General features: G+C 38.2%; 1 protein-coding gene across 2 annotated transcripts in view; it reads right to left on the minus strand.

Moving 5' to 3' along the window:
• The window catches only part of SARNP (SAP domain containing ribonucleoprotein), a 52,693-nt gene that overhangs the window by 23,297 nt on the left and 2,688 nt on the right, over window positions 1-26,708 (minus strand). For both annotated transcript variants that reach the window (XM_082351134.1, XM_082351133.1), the window contains exons 2-9: window positions 16,333-16,432; window positions 13,998-14,044; window positions 13,704-13,771; window positions 10,222-10,273; window positions 9,287-9,360; window positions 8,808-8,836; window positions 5,552-5,577; window positions 3,967-4,035 (exon numbers count right to left, since the gene is read on the minus strand). In XM_082351134.1, the coding sequence (XP_082207260.1) occupies window positions 3,967-4,035; window positions 5,552-5,577; window positions 8,808-8,836; window positions 9,287-9,360; window positions 10,222-10,273; window positions 13,704-13,771; window positions 13,998-14,044; window positions 16,333-16,432 (465 nt within the window). The remainder of the gene's footprint in view (window positions 1-3,966; window positions 4,036-5,551; window positions 5,578-8,807; window positions 8,837-9,286; window positions 9,361-10,221; window positions 10,274-13,703; window positions 13,772-13,997; window positions 14,045-16,332; window positions 16,433-26,708) is intronic.

Genomic DNA, 26,708 nt, shown 5'->3' on the forward strand with positions numbered 1-26,708 from the left:
AAGAAATTGCCTAGGAAACACATTTGTCTAGAACTCCACACAGCATATGATTTATATTTACTACATAAATATTAAACTACATATAATATTTCCTTCATTTTGTACAACTCCTGGACAAAGATGATTTATTTTATATAGTTCTAAATTAATTTTATAATGTAATTTATATATCTGTCCCATCCTTAATTCTACTTCAAGTGATTATGTAATGCAAAGTAATTTGGGGAATCTATTAATTATGTGAAAGTAACATTCAGGAGCAAGGAATAGATATAATATTTCTATACACTGCATTTTGTACTAAATTTAGGAAGTAACTGCAACAGATCTTTTTTCGTATATAAAGCTGAATTTTTAAAAATAAATAATAAGCATAAATTATTTCACAACACAATTATTTCAGCTGCATCTTAGTCACTTGGCAGTCTGAGGTTCAGAATGCCACTTGGTTGCATTGGTTGTTTGAGGACATTAAAAGCAAGAATTTTTTTAATAAAAAATGCATTTTTGGCAAAAAAGAAGAAAGAAAAGAAAAGAAACTGCCACTGCCACCCCAACCTTCAGCAACCTGATCAGTCAGCAGCCGTCAACATAGAGGCAAGACCCTCCACTGGCAAAATGATCACAACTCGCTGAAGGCTCAGATGATGGTTAGCACTTTTATTTTAGCAATAAAGTAGTTTTCAATTTAGGTATGTACACTGCTTATTTGTGACTCACTTTACTGCAATATTCACTGTACTGTGGTGGTCTGCAACTGAATCCACAATATTTCTGAGGTATGCCTATATTAGATAACAGATTATTTAATAGAACAATATTTTGTAGAATATTTCTATCATCACAGAAGGTTCTACTGAACAGTGGTGGTCTAGATAGCAAAATAGCAGGAACATTTTAATGGTTTATGAGGCAACTTAGAACAAACCACTGAAATTAGGATAATTCTGAAAATCAGTATTTATGATCAATGTAAACGGAACCTATACTCAAAAAGGACATCTCAGAAAGTCACAAGCCTCCAAGCAAAGTGGTCCTTGGAAAAAATCGTATATACTCTAGTACAGTGCTACTCAAAATGTGGTCTGCCTCCTAGTGCTTGATCCCCAAACTGCTTATCAGTCTAGAAATAAGTCCAGAAATTGAGAGTGTTTAGAAACTTCCAAAGTAATTTAACATTTTTTTGACATTTTTATTTTATTTCGCCAAAGTTACCTCTCGACAATGAATTGCAAATTTTTAAAAACTAGTCTTTCGTCACAGAATTTGCAAAGCACTACTCTAGAACATATGTGTGACAATGAATGTTATTAGAGAACAGAGCTCATATAGTTAGAGTTCTGCCAATTACCATTATCTCATTTTAACTCTTTAGAATTTAAAATGGGAACTGTAATCTTATCAATGATCAACTGAAACACAGAAGTTAATTGACTCAAAGTGATAAAACCAGAACTGAAAACCAAGGAAGGAAACTAAAATTTATTGAGGGTCCAGACGTCCCTGGTGGCGCAGTGGTTAAGAATCCATCTGCCAATGCAGGGGACACAGGTTCCAGCCCTGGTCCGGGAAGATCCCACATGCCACGGAGCAACTAAGCCCGTGCACCACAACTACTGAGCCTGAACTCTAGCGCCTGAGAGCCAGAACTACTGAGCCCACGTGCCACACTGCTGAAGCCCGTGTGCGTAGAGCCCGACCTCCGCAACAAGAGAAGGCACCACAATGAGAAGCCCACGCACTGCAACAAAAAGTAGTCCCCGCTCACCGCAACTAGAGAAAGCCTGCGCGCAGCAACAAAGACCCAACGAAGCCAAAAAAAAAAAAAAAAACTAAATAAAAAAAATTTTAAAAACATTTAAAAATACATAAAAACAAAAATAAAATTTATAGAGGGTCAAAGTATCATTATGTTAGGGAACTGCAAATATACATTTATTCTTCACAAACATGATGTTAGGTGTTACTCCCAGTTTTATAGATGAGGATCAAAGAAGTTTAGTAATTTGCTCAAAATCAATAAATGTATCTCTTCATGTTTTACTCAGCCTCCTGTGGAGGCTGAAAACAGGTCAAATATAGAGAAAGATTCCAGGGAAGAGAAGGGAAAAGACTGATATCCCTGTATAACTCAGGTGGGCAGCACAGGGTGACAGACAAATTCCTCTCAGAAATGTGTCCCTATGAGCTAAGTAGTAGGAGATATCGTGTTCAATTTTGTTAATTTTGATAGAACACACAATGTATGGCTGTTGGCATAACTGATGCCATCTTGTGTCCATTCAGTTCCTCCTGTCCTTCCACTGGCTCTACCTAGGGCTGTACTGTGTAGTAAATCTCTTCTCTGTCATCAAGGGCTCTGTAGTTAATAGATATTGTTTAATGATCATTAGGTCTGGGTGGCCTCTATACTCTGTTAGTCCCTAAACAACAATGAAGACCTTCACTGATATATTCACGGCGCCCACAAGACTAGTTACCCGTTCACAAATCTTGACTTGGGAATGCACTTCCTGTTTCCAAGCATGTACCCCCAAACCCTGGGTTAACTATAAGTATAAAATTGGCCCAATGGCCCCTCAGCAGTGTGGAGTGCAGCTGTAAATGCTTCCAGATTGTCGTCTACCTCATCCTACCCTGTTAAGTAAGTTACCCTATAATAAACTACTCCATTGATTATATATATATGCAGCTGCCTGCCTCATTTTTCACATCAAGGTACCTTCTCAGTTCAGTGGGTACCTTTTGTTCCCTCCGTCCTCCAACACACAAACTCATACAATTCCCTAAAGGAGTGAAGTTATTGATGAGATTCTCAGATACCTAGGCCTCATATACAAAACAAGGAGATAGATGATAAGAAGGGCCACGGATCCAAGGCACCTTTCCCCCTGACCATCTTGCAAAACACAAATGACTTTTGGTTTATAATAACTCTTCCCTATTAAGCTGCTTGTGGTTTAAGGATCATATATTCTGCCTACCTCTCAACTCCTTTATTTTATTCCACATAAACCACCAAATACTCCTACTGAATACCGATGGTCTCAGCATCAAGTTGGGCAAAAAGACATGATGTTATATTTCTGGTAAACACAAAAAATGTAACCCAAAGGGAAGGAAGATGAAGCACAGTTGTGTGCAAGGTTATGAGTCTCATAGGGACACAACTAATGTTTACTTTTATATATTCAATTTTTCTTTTCTGAGCAAAAATATAACTACCGTCAGGTAAGTTTTTTCTAATGGATTTCTAGAGAGCTAAATGCTTCCATACTCAAGTGGGAAATAATTTTTTTTTTTCCTAATGATGGTTTTTCTGGTTTGAAATAGTCTTCCCTTAATCCTACCACCACTTGAACAACCAAGAAACATGCTCTCATTCTCACAAAACAAAGATTAAGAGACTACCGGCTCTAGGCAAACAGGAAAGTCCTTAGCATTTTCTCCAATGTGCCTAGCAAAACTCCAAACACAACAATGCCTTGTAGAATTGATCACTCCCCACAGCATGGTGTCAACAAAGTCATCTTGCTTACACTAAACAGTATCAGTTAGCAGAGGGGCAGAAAGAATGAAACAATTTTCTCAGTTTTGTTCCAAAGAACCTCCAAATTTTACTTTTAGGTACCTTTGACCTACAGACAGGACTGTCTTCCCCTGATTATTTAATTTCCATTATGCCTATATCAGAAGTTAAAGCAGATGTAACGTCACTGAACTCAACAAAGAGAAATATAAACCTTGTTCTAACAGCTAGCATGGAAGCTATGCAAACAATCGGTAGAAAAAAACAACTAACTTTGTTAAACAATAGCCATAATGTAATCAATAGTCAGTGAGAGGATGTGATAGTCAAAGGACTGCATTAAATGAAGTGCTGAGTAGCCAGTTTTATTCTTAGGACAGTCATTTCCAAACTATGTAGCCCCAAGCTGCTCTAATGTTGCAAAAATAGTACCTTACCTTTCTGGAGATTGAAGAGACATTCAAACCAAATCTTTGAGCTCTTTCCTTTAACTTATCCAGGTTAACCTACAAAAAACATACGAAAAAAAAAATATTAAAAAAAAAATCAGGGACTTCCCTGGTGGCGCAGTAGCTAAGAATCCGCCTGCCAATGCAGGGGACACAGGTTCAAGCCCTGGTCCAGGAAGATTTCACATGCCGCAGAGCAACTAAGCCTGTGCACCACAACTACTGAGCCTACACCCTAGAGCCTGCAAGCCACAACTACTGACCCACGCGCCACAACTACTGAAGCCCGCGCGCCTAGAGCCCGTGCTCCACAACAAGAGAAGCCACCACAATGAAAAGCCTGGGTGCCGCAACGAAGAGTAGCCCCCGCTCGCCGCAACTAGAGAAAGCCCGCGCACAGCAATGAAGACCCAATGCAGCCAAAAATAAATAAATTAAAAAAAAAAAAATCAACACAGAAGGCACAAACTATGGTCCAAAGCTAAGAGTTCAAGTAAGCCTATACAACATCAAAGATGCCCTATGTGCCAAATTAGGAAACTAAGTGGCACTCATCCATGCCACTAATTATTAAAAGTTCTCTCCTGGAATGCAGTGAAAGATTCAGCCCTGCCTCTTTCATTCATCAAAGGTGGCAAAAGCCTAGGGAGGGTTTAAGATCAAAGTAGGCCAAACACTGCTTGAAAAAGCAAACAAATGTCTAAATCATCACCTCCAAACAAGTCCATCATTCACAGTCCAAAACTGTTAATTCCTATACACAGCCTTTGCAAGTAGTTCTTAACCCTATGCCCTAGCAAAGAGAAACTGTCACTGCAGCTCTCCGTTCTTCAGAACACAAATCTACTACCAGTACCCAACTCAATTTCCTTCCTTCCTTTTTCTTGGAAGCCTTGATATATAAGACTTACCATAAGGATATTTGGGACATTATCATTACTACTACTACTGCTACTAACTTCTACTACTACTACTAAAACATTTCACCTTCACTTACATTATTAAACTGTAATTCCAAGAGCAGGATTTCATAAAGCTAAACATATTTCACAGCATTTGCTTGCATTTTCTAAACATGCTGACAAGTCATAATGGTCCAGAAGGCGTACTATCCTAGTCTTTATTCTCTGGTATTTGACAGGTAGTGTTGAAAATTATCAGTATCTACAAAATAGAGCTCATAAGTTGCTTCCACAGATTCTCTTGTGGTAATTAAGAGTTTGACATTATCCAAAACCACTGGATGAGGCCCTAAAACTCCAGTACCATAAAACAAAGAGTTATATGGATTGTCCTCTAGCTAACAAAATCTACCCTTTTTTTTTCAAGAGAAGTGGTAGGAAGGAAGATGTTTATAATGACTTTGAAGATGCAGCAATTTTCCTGACCTCTCAGTACCTCAAACAATTCTTTCTATTTAGGACATAAGACACTGTACTGAAAACAGTCACCAAACTCATATGATCTCAGTTTCCTCTGATCTGGGGAGAAGAAGGAAATCTTTAACTTAACTAACTGTACAGAGTTAAGATTTGGCTCTCAAGGTTAAGAAAAAAAAAAAAAGATTTCTTACCATAGGCTTGGCATCAGATGACAGGCCTAAAGAAATAAATTAAGAAGTTTTATTTAATATTCTTAAAAGTCATAAAGGAAGTTGACGTCTTTGAATCAAGTTAGACAGCATAGAAATCATATATAGGACAAATGTCCTTTATCTTATGAAGTTAAAGAAAAGGCACAGATTACATCTAGAGACCATGTCTGTACCCATTGTTGTTGGGAACATAAAACAGTACAGCCACTTTGGAAAACAGTTTGGTAGTTCCTCAAAAAGTTAAACATGCAGTTTACCATATGACCTAGCAATTCTACTCCTAGGTATATACCCAAGAGAAATGAAAACATATATCCACATGAAAACTTGTATATGAATGTTCACAGCAACATTAGCCATAGTAGCCACAAAATGAAAACCCAAATGTGCATCAACTGAGGGGTAGATAAAATGTGGTATATCAGTACAACCTAATATTATCTAACAATAAAAAGAAATGAAGTAATGATACATCCTAAAACAGGGATAAACCTGGAATACATTATGTTAAGTGAAAGAAGCCAGTCACAAAAGACCATGAATTGTATGATACCATTTATACGAAGGCAAACTTACATATATAGAAAAAACTTAGTGGCTGATTGGTGGGGTGGGGCAGAGGGAGTGGATGAGAAAAACTGCTAATGGGTATGGGGTTTATTTTGGGGATGATGAGTATATCCTAAAATTAGACTATGATGATAGCTGCACAACCCCGTGAATATATAAAAAACACTGAATTATATACTTTAAATGGATGAGTTGTATGATATATGAATTATATCTCAATAAAGCTGTTAAAAAAAGAGAAAAACATCTTATCTGGACAAAAGACCAGAGCTACTATTATAATGAGTTAAAATTATGGCTTCTTAAAGCCAATGTTCTGTCCTGAAATTATCACTAAGAAGCAAATAGTATATTAGCCTGTAGGCCCAACCCCAATCTAGTCAATAATTATTTACTTAAAACTTTTCAGAATTTTATTTTAAGCAATCTCAATATTGTAGTTGGTTCCCTAACTTTCCACTGTAAACTTTCAGGTATGGACTCAACTTTTACCATAACCTATGTACTAGGAACTGTTACATATTTTTATGTTCTCACTCATAAAACAGTATTTCCTTCTAAATGTTGCCAAATTCTACTCTTTTAAGAGCTACTCTGTAGTTCTAGGATTATATGAATAACACTGAATGTTACCTACACATTATTTTATTGGTCAGTTTTCCTCTTTAGGCTAAGTATTAATTTTAACTTTTGCCTTTCTTCAAATAGCACCATTTAATAATATCTTTAAAAACTTTTGGGACTTCCCTAGTGGTCCAGCGGCTAAAACTCCACACTCCAAATGCAGGGGGCCCCCAGGTTCGATCCCTGGTCAGGGAACTAGATCCCACATGCCTTGACTAAAGATCCTGCATGCCACAACTAAAAAGATCCTGCACGTGGCAACGAAGATCCTGTGTGCCGCAACTGAGACTCGGTGCAGCCAAACAAATAAATAAATATTAAAAACTTTTGTTGTACCATCACCAATCCTATTATCTCTCTCTTGATATAACTAAATATCAGAGAATATTCTGTTTCTAAAGCATGTAGTGACAGTGACCAGAATTTCGCTGGTCTTTTATTTTTTTATTTTTACTTATTTATTTTTTTGACTGCATCGGGTCTTATTTGTGGCAGGTGGGATCTTTCGTTGTGGCATGCAGGCTTCTCTAGTTGTGGCACACGGTCTCTAGAGCACACAAGCTCAGTAGTTAAGGGGCAAGCGGGCTCTCTAGTTGTGGTGCAAGGGCTTAGTTGCCCCGTAGCATGTGGGACTTAGTTCCCCGACCAGGGGAACTAAGGGATCAAACCCGCGTCCCCTGCATTGGAAGGTGGAGTCTTAACCACTGAACCACCAGGGAAGTCCCTTGCTGGTCTTTTAAAAGGCATAGCAAAACTCTACAAGATCTTTGGAGGACATTTTCTTAACAAACTTGACACTACTAACAGGTCACTAGGAAGACTGCATTGGATCAGAAGACTACATTTAAAGTCTCTGAGGGACTTCCTTGGTGGCACAGTGGTTAAGAGTCCGCCTGCCAATGCAGGGGACACGGGTTTGATCCCTGGTCCGGGAAGATCCCACATGCCGCAGAGCAACTAAGCCCACGCACCACAACTACTGAGCCTGTGCTCTAGAGCCCGTGAGCCACAACTACTGAGCCTGCATGCCGCAACTACTGAAGCCTAGGTGCCTAGAGCCCGTGCTCCACAACAAAGACAAGCCGCTACAATGAGAAGCCTGCACACTGCAGTAGCCCCCGCTCGCCAGAACTAGAGAAAGCCAGTGCACAGTAACGGACCCCAATGCAGACAAAAATAAATAAATAAATAAAATTAAAAATAATAATAAAAATAAAATAAAAAGAGTAACTTTTCCCCCTAATTTATTACAAATACATATTCAATGTAGAAATTTTAAAAACACAGACAAGCAAAACGAAGTCACTCAAAATTCCACCAACCAGAGACAATGAATGTCATCAATTTAGTATATATCCCTCTAATCTTTTTTCCTAACCATACATGCACTTTTATTGGAAAATAGGAACATACTACAAATATTTTATAACTTGCTTTTTCCATTTATCTGTCTGACAAATATTCTTCAGTATAATTTTAAACATCTTCATGGTCTTTTAACTGTACTATGGTACACACTTACTCAACCAATTCTCTATTGTATATTACATTGTTTCCAGTTATTGATCACTATAAATAACACTGTGATAATCCTTGTGGCTAAGTCTTTTACCCAAGATTATTCCCTTGTAAATTCCTAGAAGGTAAAAGAAAAATAAATAAATAAATAAATAAATAAAAGAGATTCTTTTTTTCCTTTTGCCACTCACACTAGGCAATATAACACTGGACAGGTACACAATAATTACATGCTAACTTGAGACATCAGAATAAAGAAGGTATTAGAAACTTCTCTGAAGAGATCCAAGAAAAGGAAAACAAATGTTGGCACTTCCTCCTACTCTCTCATAACTTTAGCACCTTCTCTAAATTGCCCAGGAAGCCTTAAGCATGGTTTTACCTAGAGCAAAGAGGTGGATATAATAACCTCTTCCAGGCTTCTAGAGCTAACAAGTTTACCTTAATTTGGAGAAATGGAATCTGTTGTGCCAAGAAAGTAAAAACATAAAGATAACTTTCTCAGAAGTCTCTGTACTCTTACCTTTTGATGGAACTGAAGAAATCCCAAATCTGTAGAAAGAAAAACAAGCTCAATTTTAGGAAGCTGTTCACACTCCTGGTTGTCTGTCTCCGTGTCAAGTATACATATGGCACTTCTTGCTTGTGATCTCAAGCCTTGCAATCATTAGCTAATTCTAACAACCCCATGAAAGAGGTTCAGTTGACTCTTTTTCTCACCAAGAGTCCAGAGAATAAGTTAAAAGGTAGCCTTATCAGAACTGGGAGTAGCAGTCAGTTCCTGACTTTTACCTATTACAAAAACCCTGCTTGATAATAAAACCCAATCTATAGCTACTACAACCAATCAGCAGATACGTTCTGAATAGAGCCAAGAGAGTGTTTCTTTCCAGCAAGGCCTCTATTCTACTTAAAATCAACAACTATATTTAAAACCTAGGAACACATTCCCTCACCTTCATATTACCACGATCTCAGGTCTAAAAGGCTGGGAACACTCACCTAGCTGCCCTGGCAGCTTTCTTACTCTCCAAGCTCACAGGTACATTGAATCGTTCAGCTCTCTTCTGCATCCTCTAAGTGATAATAGACAAAAGAAGGGAAAGAGAAAAATTCAACTTCTGGTTTCCTTCTTTTAAGAGAAAAGTCATTTAGAGGTGTGTATCTCTACAACATAGGGATTAATTTCTTAAGGTCCAAACTGAGTTATATTGACAATCATAGAAGATATCAGGTTGTATCCATCCCAGGGCTTAACTCAACAGTCCTTTCCAGAAAGCAAACACAAAAAGACTATTATTACATTCATGTCCTCAAAAACAAAAGGGAAGGAATAAAATAAAACCCGCATTCTGTATCAAGCCAAGAAGACAAAAGCTGTGTTTGACTGACCTTTGAAAATGGATCAAAGGAACAGCTTGGTTCCAACACTAGTTGTACTCTTTCAGTTAGGAATGAGGCAGCGTTGTCCTATGCCATCTCTATTTTAATAGTACAAAAAAACCCCACAGATCTTCACTGGAACCTAGTTTCAGAGATCTTGAGACAGAATCCAGAGAAATTTCAATCTCACCAGCTAGCTAGTAGTAACTTAAGAGTGACATCTTCCCTTGTAACTTTTCATCTCTTTCAAGGTACAATCCTCTCAAACTCTAATCTTAGTTTATAAACATCTTAAAAAGAGTTACCACTAAGACCAAAATACTATACAAAAAGACTACGGCCTCAAAGGTGACTAAGCCAGCCCAAATATATTCCCAAGTGTGGCTGGTGGAAAAATGTATCAATACCAAAATCTGTCAATACTGATTTTCTGCCTATGAGTAAATATTTTAAAGTGATGATACAGACAAAATAAAGGGTAAGAAACAGAAAGAAATATATATATATATATATATATATATATATATAGACTGCTCTTCTGAAAGAATACCTACCTCAGTCTGTGGTATTTCAGATGTAATTTTTACCACTTTTTTCTCTGCTGCCCTGGAAAAGGGATTTTTAAAATCAGAAGACTGATATTCTAAACCAAAACCTTTGAAGTGTATAAGAATTCACCTGAATCATGTCCTCTGTCCCATATCTCTCTACCACCCTTCAGACCAAAAAAACATGAAGCCCATTAGACCTTTAGTTCCTTGAAGTGTCATCTACTGATAAAAGAGTTTAAATAACAGACTAAGCTACTTTGCTAGAGTATAAGAAAGTAACAAGGAAACAAGTCTGGTTAAATATACTGAGCTGAGGGAAATGCTCAAAGAACACCGGAAATCATTTCATTTACTTTTAGGAACTTTAAATGTACTTTTGGACTAATGACTATTCCTCCAACCCTCATTTAAATACCAGCTCTCAATTTTCATCACAATTAATGAGTGCTCTACAAGGTCTGGTTTCCTTCTTTTACAAATCCCTTATATCTCCCATGGGACCGTAGCTCCAGCTGGAACAGTCAAAGTGGGATAAATAAAAATGCCAAAGGGAGTGGGAAGAAAAAAAGCTAAGGGGAGTCTGAATTAGGAAAACACAGTAAGTTACTAGTCAAAAGGTTTAAGAGAAAACAAAAGAGGGGGGACCAGGGGGGCGGGAGACAAAGTTCGGAAGTACTCAGGATAAGTGGAAGGGCATTAACCCTCCACCAAACAACTCTCATAAAACTGTGGGTCATAACCAGTCTCATTAAGGTCCCTCATTTAGAGACATGGGAGGCTTTTGTTCCAATATCCCAGACACTTTTCCCATTTGATGCCCTGAAAGGTAGTAATGGTTTAATGGCATTTTCAGAGGAAGCAATTCTGGAACAGGAACTTACTCTCTCCTCCATCCTTTTGTTGGAGGTCCCTGGACTGACAGATAAGCAATGGGAGCCCCCTGCTGACCATAACTAAGTCCTGCAATATTAAGTGCCGTGGCTTGAGGAGGGGGGAAAAAAATCAAACTAGAAACAGAGGTATCTTTTTGGAGAACCTCAAACAAAAGACAAAGCAAGGGGATCTCCTTTTGAATGTTCAAAGGACCTAAATTAGCCCTGTACATTCTGACTTTTAAAGAAATTTCTGATTTCTTTCCATTTCCCAGTCATCTTTCCTTCCCCAACCCTCTCTGTTTTGTTCAGGCAGAAAGGGACACTGAAGTTTAATGTTCTACTTGAAGTCCAATGCCATTAAAATAGCAGTCCTCTCCACCAAACCCCAGGCTAATGACTTCCTCCACATTCCCATCAGTACACTTCATGGCAGAAAGGGAACCGGAGAGAAGAAGCTTCCCTCAGCTCTGTTCCAACTCCCTCAGGCACAATTAAGCTCAAGCAATAAATAACATCACATTCTGGGGCTCATGTGAAATTTCTTCTCTTCACTCAGAAGTTTCGCCCCTACCCATAGTCACATACAAAACATTCTCCATGCTACGGGGACCCAGAATCTTTCTGTACATACTTTAGTCTAACCACTACTATCCCTCTAACAAGCAAAAACACAACCCCTCCCACACACACTTTCAATTTCTTTGTTTAGAAATTCACTGATAAAATTAAAGCCCTCTAAACAAGGGAATTACACATTTTACATATTATAAAAATAAACTACAAATTTTCAAACTTCATAATTTTTAACCCACACAGGCCAATTATCATTGTATTTATTTCATCTTCCTTCTTGCCCCATAACTCCCCAAAACATCTCTATTTTAAAGCTATCCCATTGGCCATTTTCTCAAGGCATTATATCTAAACATAAACCTCCTATGATGGATGATAACTAAATGGCTTTAGAAAGCAGTAACATTTGACAAAATCTAATAAAACATTAAATGCACATCTTTTCTAATGCAGAAAATCCATTGCTAGAAACTTATCCTTTGGACATACCTGCATAAATTTAAAATTAGTTGTATATGGACATACACTGTATTTTTTGCAATTATGAATAATTTAAATGTCCATCAACAGGAGACTGGTGAAATTACTGTTCATCCATAGAATGGAGTACTATTAGCTGCCAGAAAGAATAAGATTCTCAGTTGATAACAACTAAATCTAGGTGATGGGTTCATGGGGGTCTATTTACTATTCTCCTAACTTATGTATATACTTGTAATATCCCATACTGACAGGCTAAAAAAGAAAAGACCTACCACTTACTAGGATAATTATCCTCATTTCATAGGGTTGACGTGATGATTAAATGAGAATACATGTAAAACACTTAGAACCTTGCCTACATATAACTAATTTTTTTTTGGCCGTGCCATGCGGCATGCACAATCTTAGTTCCCCAACCAGGGATCGAACCTGTGCCCCCTTCAATGGAAGCGTGGAGTCTTAACCACTGGACCGCCAGGGAAGTCCCTATAACTAATATTTAAATAAAAACATTATATGATGATACAGAAAGATCTCCGTATGTGAAAAAAAATCAAGAAACTGACAATATGCATCATGGGTGTACATATGTATCTGTACATGCACATATACACACACCATATAAAATATTCCAAAAGAATATATTGAAAACCTCTGGGAAGTCAGGTGGGGGTTGAGACAAGGGTACTTAATTTTCAATTTATATACTCCTCTATGTACTGTTTGCTTTGACTTTTTACATCTATTGTCTTTTATAATTAAATGGATTAATACAGCTATGAGGAACAAAAATGTTAAAAAGGACTCAACTGTTCTTAACATGCTGGAGTATAAGATGGCCGGACATTTGCCGGGAAACCCCAAATAAAAAATGTTTATGATCAACCTTGTGGAATAATTTAAATAAATCAAGATCCACTTTTCACTCTAGTACTTTGTCCTCCCCTCCCCCACTGTAAATCAAAAAGGAAAAGAGAATACAGTGTTACTTGAGACATAACCTTGCTCAGCACCCTCTTCCCTTACAAAATTCCTTATATGCAGAAAATGTGCATGATTCTCTATACAGAAAAAGAATCATCTATTACGGTGATACAACAAAGGCTAAGAGAACTAAACTTTATCTGGGCTTGAAGTCTCCTGGTCCTAATTATCTATTACATAACCCAGAGACAAAGTTACTTTGCTTCACTGGGACCATGTACCTGAAATGAACAAGACCTTTCTGAAAATGTATGATCTAATGAGAAATGAAAAAGCCAATGGGGGACTTCCCTGGTGGCACAGTAGTAAAGAATCTGCCTTCCAGTGCAGGGGGCCTGGGTTCAATCCCTGGTCAGGGAACTAGATCCCACATGCATGCCGCAACTAAGAGTTCGCATGCCACAACTAAGGAGCAAGCAAGCCACAACTAAGACCCGATGCAACCAAATTAAAAACAAAAAAATGGGAATGTATACATTCCAATGGGAATGTATAAGAGGTAAACAGAGTGTAACACTAAAAAATCCAGAACCGTCTGCTCTGTCCTCATTATAAAAAAGGGATAGTTACACATCAACAGTTTTTTCAGGAGGTTCTTCCTCTTTGACAGGCAGTTCTATGGGCTTCGGTTCTTCTTCCTAAAACCAAATGAAACAAGATGGTTAAAATAAATCAAGAGTAAATACCTATCAACAGAAGAATATGAGAACTCCAAAACGAACCAATCTTTCAGAACCTTCATTCCCCCTTTATGCTCCCCTAACGAGTTAGCACTGAAGCCCTCTAATGATTGATGTTTAGCAACGTGACCAAGGCAGTGGCACGCTGCCAGGCCAGTGACTAGCCTTACTCTCTCCAACTCACCTCTGTTTCATCTCCCAGTACATCTTCTTCATTTGCCTCCTCTTCAGCTAAAGAATATTAAAATAATCAGGTCAAGCCCTGCTACAAAACCATCTTGATCACTGTACTTAGGCTAAAATTATAATCATTTTGCTTTCCCAAAATAAAATTCAATAATGAAGGCAGAAATGTTCATAAAATTTGCTCCACATGGAGAAGATAAAAACTATATTCTCTACCTAACTAACATCAATTAAGAGGTTGAACTCCAGCTGGACTGAAAAACTAAACATGATGAGGTCAAACTACAACATTAATAAAAAGTACTGTGGCAGAATTTAGTGGTGGGGAAGAATTTCTAAAACAACAAAAACAAAACAAAAAACCCAGAAGCAAGTACTATGCAAAAAACTTATTTTTCAAAACTAGGAAAGGGGGCTTCCCTAGTGGCGCACTGGTTAAGAATCCGCCTGCCAACGCAGGGGACATGGGTTCGAGCCCTGGTCCAGGAAGATCCCACATGCCATGGAGCAACTAAGCCTGTGTGCCACAACTACTGAAGCCCGTGCACCTAGAGCCCGTGTTCCGCAACAAGAGAAGCCACCGCAGTGAGAAGCCTGCCCACTGCAAGAAAGAGTAGCCCCTGCTCGCCGCAACTAGAGAAAGCTCACGGCCATCAATGAAGACCCAACACAGCCAAAAATTAATTAATTAATTAAAAAAAAGATTAAGATGATAAGTTTTCTTTAAAAGTACAAAAAACCCCCCAAACCAGGAAAGGATACCGCAGAAAAAGAAATAAATGTCAAAGAAGATATTTGTGTCTAAAACCAACATGGGAATAGTCACTAGAATATATGATATGCCTGCAAACTAACAAGCAAACGATGAGTACCCCAAAAGAAAAATGGGCAAAGGAGAAAGCCAAAGAATCACGAACAAAAGAAATGTTTAAACTTTTTAATAAGTAGAGAATTGTAAATTGAAACCACTAACAGATTAGCAAAAATTAGGCCACTTGTTAGGACAGTGAACCCTCATGTGCTGATGATGAAATTTATACAGTAATTCAGAAAAACAATTTAGTGGTGTTTAGTCATATTAACTATACATTTATGAACAGATATTTATTAGCAACCCCATTCCTGGGTATATACCCCCAAGACTCTCACACAGGAATATAAGGGAATATGAAAGAAGTAGTTCAGGAATCAGTCACTGAGTGAACTAAATAAAACATGGTGAATTCTATACATCATAGAAAACCATGCAGGAATTAGAATCAATAGACTAGATGACCGCTACATCTTAAAAAAACACAGTACTTAGAGAAAAAAGTGTGCAATAAAGTAAGGCTATGGCCTCATTGCCAATTACATAAAATTACTGTAGACCAAACAACACTACACGGTTTATAAGGACAAAGACAAAAAATATATATCAAACACATTAGAACAGTTGCCTAAGAGAGTTGGGATAAAAGGAATGGGAATAAAAGGGAATAAATTAAAATCAGAGAGGGATGATACTATGCCTTAAATGAAGTGTTTGTTTTTTAAAGTGGAATTAGAGAATGTCAGAGCTAGAAGGGACCAGAGATTACTTAGGTTTATGGATTTCAAGGGTGGAGACACTTGTCTCACTTCACAGACCACAAAAGACACTTAGCCATGAAAACAGTGGCTGTCCAAAGTTACCTAGTAAATTTCTGGCTCAAGAGGAATTAGACTTCAAATCTTCCGATTCTCAGTCTAATGATGCTTGCTTTCCCATACTTCTTGAAAATAATTTGTTGAAATAAAATTACAATGTCTTTTTAAAAGGGGGGGTTATTTCTTTTCATTATAACCACTGTTTTAGATGACAAGAGTTTTCTTGATAGAGTTAATTAAAATCTTACATCATCAACAACCTAAAGGAAAAGAAGAAATCTTCTGTATGGCAGAGCCTAAAAATTAATCCTCTCGGGCTTCCCTGGTGGCGCAGTGGCTAAGAATCTGCCTGCCAATGCAGGGGGCACGGGTTCAAGCCCTGGTCTGGGAAGATCTCACATGCCACGGAGCAACTAAGCCCACGCACCACAACTACTGAGCCTGCGCTCTAGAGCCCACGAGCCCAACTACTGAATGAAGCCCATGCGCCCAGAGCCCGTGCTCTGCAACGAGAAGCCACCACAGTAAGAAGCCCGTGCACCGCAACGAAGAGTAGCCCCCCCCACTCGCCGCAACTAGAGAAAGCCCGCATGCAGCAATGAAGACCCAATGCAACCAAAAATAAATAAATAAAATAAATAAAACTATCAAAAAAAAATTAATCCCCTCACTCACATCACTCTTTGCCTCCACAAAGAACTCACCATGCTCTTCAAGATATGCCTGGAGCCTGTTGATGAGATCTTGTTTTATTCCCTTGGTCTCCAAACCACGAGCAAGACACTCCTGCTTTAGTTCAGCAAGCTGAGAAAAAAGAATAAAGCTTTTCCTTAATTTACAGAATGAACCTGGTGGGGGAGAAAAGAAAAAGAGGTAGTTCTCACAAGAAAGAAAAAGAAACGAAAGTTCAACCCAAAACTACTGTCTTAATCCCACCAAGCTTCTAGGTCCACAAACATGATCTGCTTCCCCCTAACAATATTCAATATGCAAGAGGACTTTTCTAACAGATGGTGAAGAATAAACCTACTTTAATCAAATTCTGATCTATTCATACATTTATTACATAAATCTTTAGCTATTTCTGAGGGGGGGTGGTCTTTCTTTCCCAAACAATTACTGTACCAGCTCATATAAGGAAAGAATGAATCTTTAAGTAGAATATCTAATTATCTAAAAGCAGATTTTCCTTACTATCTATTATCCCAGATCCTTTACTGCAATCTACCATATACATGCATACAAGTTTGACCACCACAGAATTAGGTAGATGTGTTAGCTAGCTTAATGTCAATAATGAATCACTTAAAGGATCTTTGCCAAAATGGAAAAAAATATGTAATGGCATGCCACGACATGGCATGAGTTGAAGATTTTTAAATCAGTAACTTGACTAAAGATATCACAGGTATACTTATCAACTTTGCAGACAACAGAAGGAGGAAGAATTGATGGATTACTGACAGAACTAAAGGTGGGTGGGTGGGGATGTCAGGGGGTGTTGCTGGCTCTTCAGGGAAAACAATAAGCCAAAATGAAGACTCAATTTAGAAGAAATAAGGTATACCTATAAAGTACTACACTTATATTCAAAACTTAAATTGTTAAAAAACCAGATGAACAAGATCTGGCTCAACAGTAACTCAAAGGATAAAGACCTCAGTCAGGGTTTTAGATGATTACAAGTGCAAAGAGGGCTAACAGTATGATTTGTTACCAAAGTAATTCTAGGTTAAGGGTAACTAAAAAACAGAATCTATATATATATATTTTTTAAATTTATTTTATTATTTTATTTATTGTTTCTGGCTGCGTTGGGTCTTTGTTGCTGCACGCAGGCTTTTCTCTGCTTGCGGCGAGTGGGGGCTATTCTTCGTTGTGGTACACGGGCTTCTCATTGTGGTGGCTTCTCTTGTTGCGGAGCACGGGCTCTAGGCGCGTGGGCTTCAGTAGTTGCGGCACGTGGGCTCAGTAGCTGTGGCGCACAGGCTTAGTTGCTCCGCGGCATGTGAGATCTTCCCGGACCAGGGATCGAACCCATGTCCCCTGCATTGGCAGGTGGATTCTTAACCACTGCGCCACCAGGGAAGCCCCAGAATCTATATTAAGTGATTAATAGCCTTACTGGGCTCTATATTCTCATTTTAAGGAGCGTAATGACACGCTGATCCAAGGAGAACCACCAAGAAAAGGAAGGTTCCAAAAATCCTATATGCAGATCAGTGCACAGATAGATATTTGTCCTGAAAAAAGACTTTACTAGTTTCGAAGTACAGATCTAAGACCAACCAGTAGAAGTTAGAAAGCAGATGCCTATAGAACTTTACAACTAAGGGAATATGCTGGTCAGCTCTAGAAGGTTTTCAACCAAGGAAACATTTGGAAATGGAGAGGGGAAATTTTTGGGTTTTTTTTTTTTTCTGATTGGGCATTCAGTGAGTGGGACAGGCAGGCAGGGAGGGATACTATGTGGAACACTGTTCTACTCAACAAGCCAACAGCACCCTCTATTGAGAAATATGGTAGGTAATCACCCATTAAAAGTGTGGAGTGGCTGCAAAGCATAACATGGCCTCTGAAGTCAGACTACCTTGGGTTCAAATTCCAGCTTTACCACTTACAGCTGTGTAACCTTGGGTGAGTAACATAACCTCTTTGTGCCTCAGTTTCCTATGAAATGGGGATAATGCAACAGTACCTACAGCACAGGGTTGTTATGAAGATTGAACCAGCAAATACTCATAAAGCATTTACAATAGTGCTTGGCAGCTACTAACACTTTGTAAGTGTTAGACAGACACTGGGTGAAGGGTTAGACAAAATTAGACAGAATCACTGCTTCTCAGATTTCTGCATTTCATAGATCAATATATTTTTAAATAGCTAGACTGATAGGGCTGCCAAGTTTTTATAGCATTCCAACCAGGTTGTGGACCAATACTTTTGTAAAGAAACAATAAAATCAATTACTAGAAAAATGGTCATACACTTGGATGTAGCAGTGATGTCAAACTGCTATAAAAGTTTCTAAAAGCTTACTTAATTTTTTTTTTTAAACTTATCTCATCATTACCCAGTAACAGTTCATGGATGAGCACTGGCCTACAGATGATACAGTGAATAGTATTAATCTAGAATCTAGATTCTAAGTGATCTCTAAGGTCCATTTCTTAAGTAATGGACCTTAAGTAAGAATCTTGATCTTTCCCATGTTGGTACTTTATTTTTTCTCAGTTTCCTGGAGAACAAGTCTTTTGATTTTAGTTACACTTTTAAGAATTTTGTTGGTTATAAAAGTATTATGTTCACTGCAGAATAGTTTGAAAATTCTGAAAAGTATAGAGGAAAAAAAAAGTCTTATGTAACCCCGGCACTTAGAGATCACCTAACATTTTAAATATATCATTTACTCTGTGTGTGTGTGCGTGCGCGTGTGTGTATGTTTAGAGGGTGTTGTTTGTTTACAAAGCAATACAATTTCTTTACTTCCTATAACTCCTAATCTTCCTCAGAAGACTCCATTCCTTTTTTCTTCTCCTGGTTTAAGTAACATTAAGACCACCTAGGGAAAAGGAATGTAAATACTCAGGCAATTCAAAATTCAACTTTCTAATAGTTGTTCCTCCCTTCTCCTTCCTTCCCAAAACTGTGTAGATATGGACAAAAGTTTACAAAAACCTCCAGATGACAGGGAAACAGACAGTCGGTGATGGATTTTGCACAGGATGCTGATCTGGTAGACTTGAAGCTGACAGACTGGTACAACTGGTTGTTTAGCTTGGATAGCATCCACCACTGCTGACCACTGACCTTGCTATTGCTGTTGGTCACTGAAATCTCAGCCCCCCACTGGCTCCCAGTCCCTAACCTAAGGTCTCTGGCTCATTCAGCAGTCTTCTCAGCACCTCCACGTCCCCTTCTCTGGTCAAATGCGAATGTTACAGATAGTTTTTACACACTGTTGTATTACTTTATTATTATATTATGGGTTCTGCTCCTATACTGGGACATTATTTCAAAAGGGAAATAGATGAGTGAAAATAAAATAGCTGAAAATGAAGTCGTTTCACACATTTCATTTTGGCACAATTACATTAGTAAAACAAAACACTTTTAAAGCCTCAAATAAGAATTTATAGGCACTTCCCTGGTGGCGCAGTGGTTAAGACTCCGTGCTCGCAATGCAGGGGGCCCAGGTTTGATCCCTGGTCAGGCAACTAGATCCCACATGCATCCTGCAACTAAGAGGTCGCATGCCACAACAACTGAGAAGCCCTTGAGCCGCAACTAGACCCGGCGCAATCAAATAAATAAATAAATAAATAAATAACTTATAATATCAAATCTTACCCATTTTTAAAAATAAATTTATTCATTTTATTTATTTATTTTTGGTTGCACTGGGTCTCACTGCTGCACGTGCGGGCTTTCTCTAGTCACGGCGAGCGGGAGCTGCTCTTCGTTTCGGTGCACGGGCTTCTCACTGCAGTGGCTTCTCTTCCTGCGAAGCACGGTCTCTAGGTGCACAGGCTTCAGTAGCTGTGGCATGTGGGCTCAGTAGTTGTGACTCGCGGGCTCTAGAGCGCAGGCTCAGTAGTTGTGGCACACTGACTTAGTTGCTCCGTAGCATGTGGGATCTTCCCAGACCAGGGCTCGAACCCGTGTCCCCTGCATTGGCAGGCAACCTCGCAACCACTGTGCCACCAGGGAAGCCCAAATCTTACCCATTTTTATATGCATTTGACTTTAAAATGTTTTAAAACAACATACTGGGTTGGCCAAAAAGTTCGTTCAGTTTTTTTTCCGTAAGATGACTCTAGTAGTGCTTAGTTGTCTTTAACTTCATTAGAAACAATTTGGTTAGACTGTATTGTGACAGCTGTCATATCAGTGTCCATTTAAAAGAAAACATCAAAACTGGTGAATTTTTGTGTAGCCATTTTAATATTGAAGATGGAACAAAAAAAGCAACATTTTCGGCATATTATGCTTTATTATTTCAAGAAAGGTAAAAACGCAACTGAAACGCAAAGAAAGATTTATGCAGTGTATGGAAAATGTGCTGTGACTGATCGAACGTGTCAAAAGTGGTTTGCAAAGTTTTGTGTTGGAGATTTCTCGCTGGACGATGCTCCACGGTTGGGCAGACCAGATGAAGTTGATAATAATCAAATCAAGACATTAATTGAGAACAATCAACATTATACAACGCAGGAGATAGCCAGCATACTCAAAATATCCAAATCAAGAGCTGAAAAACATTTGCACCAGCTTGGTTATGTTAATCGCTTCGATGTTTGGGTTCCACATAACTTAAGCAGGAAAAACCCTTCTTGACCTTATTTCTGCATGTGATTTTCTACTTAAATGTAAATGTTTCATTTTTAAAACAAATTGTGACATGCAATGAGAAGTGGATACTGTACAATAACGTGGAATGGAAGATATCGTGGGGCAAGCGAAATGAACCACCACCAACCACACCAAAGGCTGGTCTTCATCCAAAGAAGGTGATGGTGTGTATATGGTGGGATTGGAAGGGTGTCCTCTATTATGAGCTCCTTCCGGAAAACCAAACGATTAATTCCAACAAGTACTGCTCCCGAACTGAAAGCAGCACTCGACGAAAAGCGTCCAGAATTAGTCAATAGAAAACGCATAATCTTCCATCAGGATAACGCAAGACCACATGTTTCTTTGATGACCAGGCAAAAACTGTTACAGCTTGGCTGGGAAGTTCTGATTCATCCACTATATTCACCAGACATTGCACCTTTGGATTTTTATTTATCTTGGTCTTTACAAAATCTCTTAATGGAAAAAATTTCAATTCCCTGGAAGACTGTAAAAGGCACCTGGAACAGTTCTTTGCTCAAAAAGATAAAAAGTTTTGGGAAGATGGAATTATGAACTTGCCTGAAAAATGGCAGAAGGTAGTGGAACAAAACAGTGAATACATTGTTCAATAAGTTCTTGGTGAAAATGAAAAATGTGTCTTTTATTTTTACTTAAAAACTGAAGGAACATTTTGGCCAACTCAATATTTAAAAAGCAAGGTATACTGAGTGAATTGTATGGTATGTGAATTGTATCTCAATAAGGCTACTTAAAAACGCCAAGTTACAGAACATTGTATATAAAATACTAACATTAATGTAAAAAATAACATGCACACACACACCACTCATATGTGTATATACAAGATGCCTGGACAAGAAATAGGTAAGTTAACACTAGTTGAATCTGCGAAGAAGTTTGTTGAGGAGGGAAACTTTTTACCACGTACCCTTTTATACCTTTAATATTATGAGGTTGAGCATGAATTACCTATTCAAAAATTAAATTTTCAATATCAATCTAAAAATCCCATTTCTCAGTATTAATAAGGCATTTTTCATGCTACCTAACCAAACAGCAGAGAAAGGACTGATCAACTGACTACATAACACATTTGACATTAATCATTCATCACCCTGTGATTTCTAATTTATTAATCTTGAATTTTGATTCAAATCATTTTCATCTGTTAACTCTCAATCTGGTTTGTAAACCTTTGAAGACTGAGGCATTTTACACCATTTAAACATTTCATATGATAGGAACTCAAATTTCAAGTATTAATACATGACAGGCAAAAGGCTAAGTTCTTTGAACATCATTTCCTCATTTAATTCTCAAAACATCTATGTGGTTGGTATTATGACTGCATTTCATAAATTAAGAAATTGAGGCTCAAAGAGACTCAATAATTTGCTAAAAAAATCACCCAGCTAGAAAACAGTGGAGCCAATATGCCAGCTCAGATCTCTCTGATTTAAGCCCAATTTTATGTTTGTTTGGTTTTTTTAATATTTATTTATTATTTACTTATTTTGGTTGCGCCGGGTCTTAGTTGCAGCAGGCGGGCTCCTTAGTTGCAGCATGCAAACTCTTAGTTGCAGCATGCACGTGGGACCCAGTTCCCTGACCAGGGATCGAACCCAGGCTCCCTGCATTGGGAGCGCAGAGCCTTATCCACTGCGCCACCAGGGAAGTCCCAAGCCCAATTTTAAATACCAAGATGAAGGACTGCTTTCATGTGCACACTCTATCTCTCTTACCATTTTCCTCTTACCTCACCTCCTCAGCCTCTTTGCTAGCTCTTCTTCCACCCAACCCTGTAAATACAGATATTCACTAAGACATTCACTAAGGAGACTTTGGTCTTCTCATCCTTCCACTTGTACCAAAGGCTTTTTCACTTCCCAGAATCCAATTATTGGCAAATCTTGTCAGCTCTACCTTCGAAATATACCCAGAATCTAATCCCTCTTGTCTTTCTTTCATACAGATCACTGCAAAAACTCTTCAGCCCTTGAACCTCACTATAGTTTATTCTCAACAAGGTAGTCAGAGTGATCTTTGACAGTTTAAGTCAGAACATGTCATTCCTCTATTCAAAAATCCTCCATTGGTTTCCTATCTCATTAAGGGTAAAAGCCAGAGTCCTAATGATCACCTCTAAGGTCCTCTTATAATACTTTGCACAAGGCTTACTCTTTCACTTCCTTCAAGTCTTTGCTTAAACAACACCTTTTCAATGAGGCCTTCCCCCTAGTCATCCTGTTTAAAATTATAATACCCTTCTCTTCCCACTGTACTCCCTCTTCCTATTTTTCTCTACAAATCACTATCTGACATACTATAAATTTTACTTATTTATTGTACCTTCCCCTAATAAAATATAAGCTCCAAATATATATATACACACATATATATTTATATATATATACATATATAAATATATATAAATATATATACATATATATATATATATATGTATATATATATATATATATATATATATATAGGCTCCATGAAAGCAAGAATTTTGTCTGCTTTGTTCACTGCTGTATCTCCAGTGCCTATGGTAGCTGGCGCATGGTAGGCAATTCATAAATATTTTTGAATAAGTCCCAAACCATTACTATCAGCTCTCAGCTCTTTTTAAAAAAATAATTTTATTTATTATTTTTTATTTTTTATACAGTAGGTTCTTATTAGTTATCTATTTTTACATATTAGTGTATATATGTCAATCCCAATCTCCCAATTCATCCCACCACTATCACGCCCACCCCCGCTTCCCCCTTTGGTGTTCATACATTTGTTCTCTACATCTGTGTCTCTATTTCTGCCTTGCAAACCGGTCATCTGTTACCATTTTTCTAGATTCCACATATATGCATTAATATACGATATTTGTTTTTCTCTTTCTGACTTACTTCACTCTGTATGACAGTCTCTAGGTCCATCCACATCTCTACAAATGACCCAATTTCGTTCCTTTTGATGGCTGAGTAATATTCCACTGTATATATGTACCACATCTTCTTTATCCATTCATCTGTTGACGGGCATTTAGGTTGCTTCCATGACCTGGCTATTGTAAATAGCGCTGCAATGAACATTGGGGTGCATGTGTCTTTTTGAATTATGGTTTCCTCTGGGTATATGCCCAGTAGTGGGATTGCTGAGTCATATGGTAATTCTTTTTTAGTTTTTTAAGGAACCTCCATACTGTTCTCCATAGTGGCTGTATCAATTTACATTCCCACCAACAGTGTAAGAGAGTTCCCTTTTCTCCACACCCTCTCCAGCATTTGTTGTTTGTAGATTTTCTGATGATGCCCATTCTAACCACTGTGAGGTGATACCTCATTGTAGTTTTGATTTGCATTTCTCTAATAATTAGTGATGGTGAGCAGCTTTTCATGTGCCTCTTGGCCATCTGTATGTTTTCTTTGGAGACAGCTCTCAGCTCTTAAGCAGGAGACCCACATTTCCAAATGACTACTAGATATCTCCAAGTGAATATCTCAAAGACATTTATACCCAAAACTGAACTTATCTTCTCTCCTGCAAAAAACTGGCTTCTCCTCCTCCTCCCAACTTAGACTAAAGGTATCACTACTTGGAGTCTTCTTTCATTCCTCCCACATCTAACTGATCTATAAATGCTTGTAATTCTATATTCCAAATTTCTTTCAAATTCATTCCTACTCTAAAAGTCACGAACTTATTTCAAGTCTTAGTAAGCTTACTCACTTGACAAATAGTTACTGAGTACCCACTGTGTGTCAAGCATTATCTTAGATACAGGAAAATAATCATAAGCAAAACAGAAAGAGTTCTTGCCCACATGGAGCTTACAATCTAGTAGGGAAACAAGGCAATCAATGATCATATACATAATGTTTAACTGATTAAAAAAAAAGAAGTACAGGGTCCTATAAAAGCGTTTAAAAAGTGGTCTGACCTTGTGTGCGGATAGATGGAACCCATCCTACCTAAGGGTTCCTTGGTTAAATGATGTTTGACTGATATCTGAAGGGCAACGAACAGTTAATTAGACAAAGGTATGGGGGATGGGGGTGGCAAGGGCACTGCAGCCAAAAGCATGTGTAAATGTTCTGAGCACTAAGGTAAAGAAAGGCAGTTGTGCACAGTGATTAAGGACAGGAATTTTGGAGACAGACTGCCTGGATTTGAGCCACCACTTACTACCTGCGCAACCTAGGGCAAGTTATCCAACCTCTCTGAGCTTCCGTTTTTTCTCAGTTTTAAATGGGGACAACACAGGCATTTACCTTACTGCCTTAGGATTATCATGAGAATTAAATCAATTAATGTATACAAACAGATTTGACCAGTGTTTGCCACACAGTAAATGCTATGTAAATGTTAGCAATTAATGAATAGCCACTCTGAGAAATGAAATAAAGCCACCGTAGCTGGAGTGTGAGAAACTAAGCTGGAGAGATTGGCAGGGATATAATTAAAGGATTTTAAGCAGGGGAGTGACTACTGTAATAAAAATCTAGCTGGTGACATTTCTTCCTCTCCAAACCCCATCCTTCTTACTGCCAAAAGAACACAAACTGGGAATTCCCTAACGGTCCAGTGGTTAGGACTCCACACTTTCACTGCCGAGGGCCCGGGGTTCGATCCCTGGTGGGGGAACTAGGATCCCACAAGCCATGCAACGAAGAAAAAAACAAAACAAAACAAAACAAAAACCAAAAACTGATCACATCAGCTCTACTTTCCAATCTCCAAAGGTTCCCCACTTTCTGCCTACATGACAAAAACCGAACACCTTACACAACTTAGAAGTCCTTTTCAGTATCACTCCAATATACCTCCAGTCACACAGTTCACCTACTTCCCTTTCCAAACTATCTTCAAACACCAACATATACACACTTTATGCTTCAATATTACAATGTCTCACTGTTCGCAGCACTCTGAAACTAGTACACCCTTCTTGTTCTCTCCTCTGTAGTCCCTTTTCTCACACTGACTGGAAATCTGGTACTATTACAGTTCAGAACATTTTCACCCATAATTCAGTCTCTCTTTCCAACTGTGTTGGAATGACTCCATTTCTACAAAATCTTCAGAAATTTGCAGTTGATGTGGATTTACATATCAATTCAGATAGATAATATTTTTCCTTCTACTTCAAAGCCTGTTCCTTTCCTCTGAGACCCCACGCTAAAGCCCCAAATTCCCTTTATAAAAATGGAAAGATTTTTTTAAAAAAAGAGATAAACCCTAGGTCAGCCCAAAAGTCAGGATCACACCATCAAGAGCAACAGTGGAACCAAACATTAACCGTCCTGGAAGTCAGAATCAAAGGCATGGGTTCTTAACCAGAGGTCCAGGGACTCCTCAGGGCTACAAGGTAATTTGATGAAGCCCCTCAAATCGCATGCGAAGTATGTGTACATGCCTTTATCTGGGGAAAGGGTCCATATTTTTCTTCAGAGTTTCAAAGATATCTGTGACCTCCAAAAGGTTAAGAAGTGCTCTAGAGAAAAAGCAAAGACAAGCAAATATGATTAAAAGAGTGAACCCTTTTTAGGCTGTCAGGACTGCCTCATGTTCTCTAAGACTACCTGAAATCAGGTCAGAGGACATTATCCAATCAAAATCAAATTTTTTTCTTTTTTTTAAATACACCTTTTCTTTTTTTTTAAATATTAATTAATTAATTAATTTTTATTTTTGGCTGCGTTGGGTCTTCGTTGCTGCGTAC

This window comes from Balaenoptera borealis (genome assembly GCF_965194805.1).
Source record: "Balaenoptera borealis genome assembly, chromosome: 13".
In the NCBI taxonomy this organism is placed as follows: Eukaryota; Metazoa; Chordata; class Mammalia; order Artiodactyla; family Balaenopteridae; genus Balaenoptera; species Balaenoptera borealis.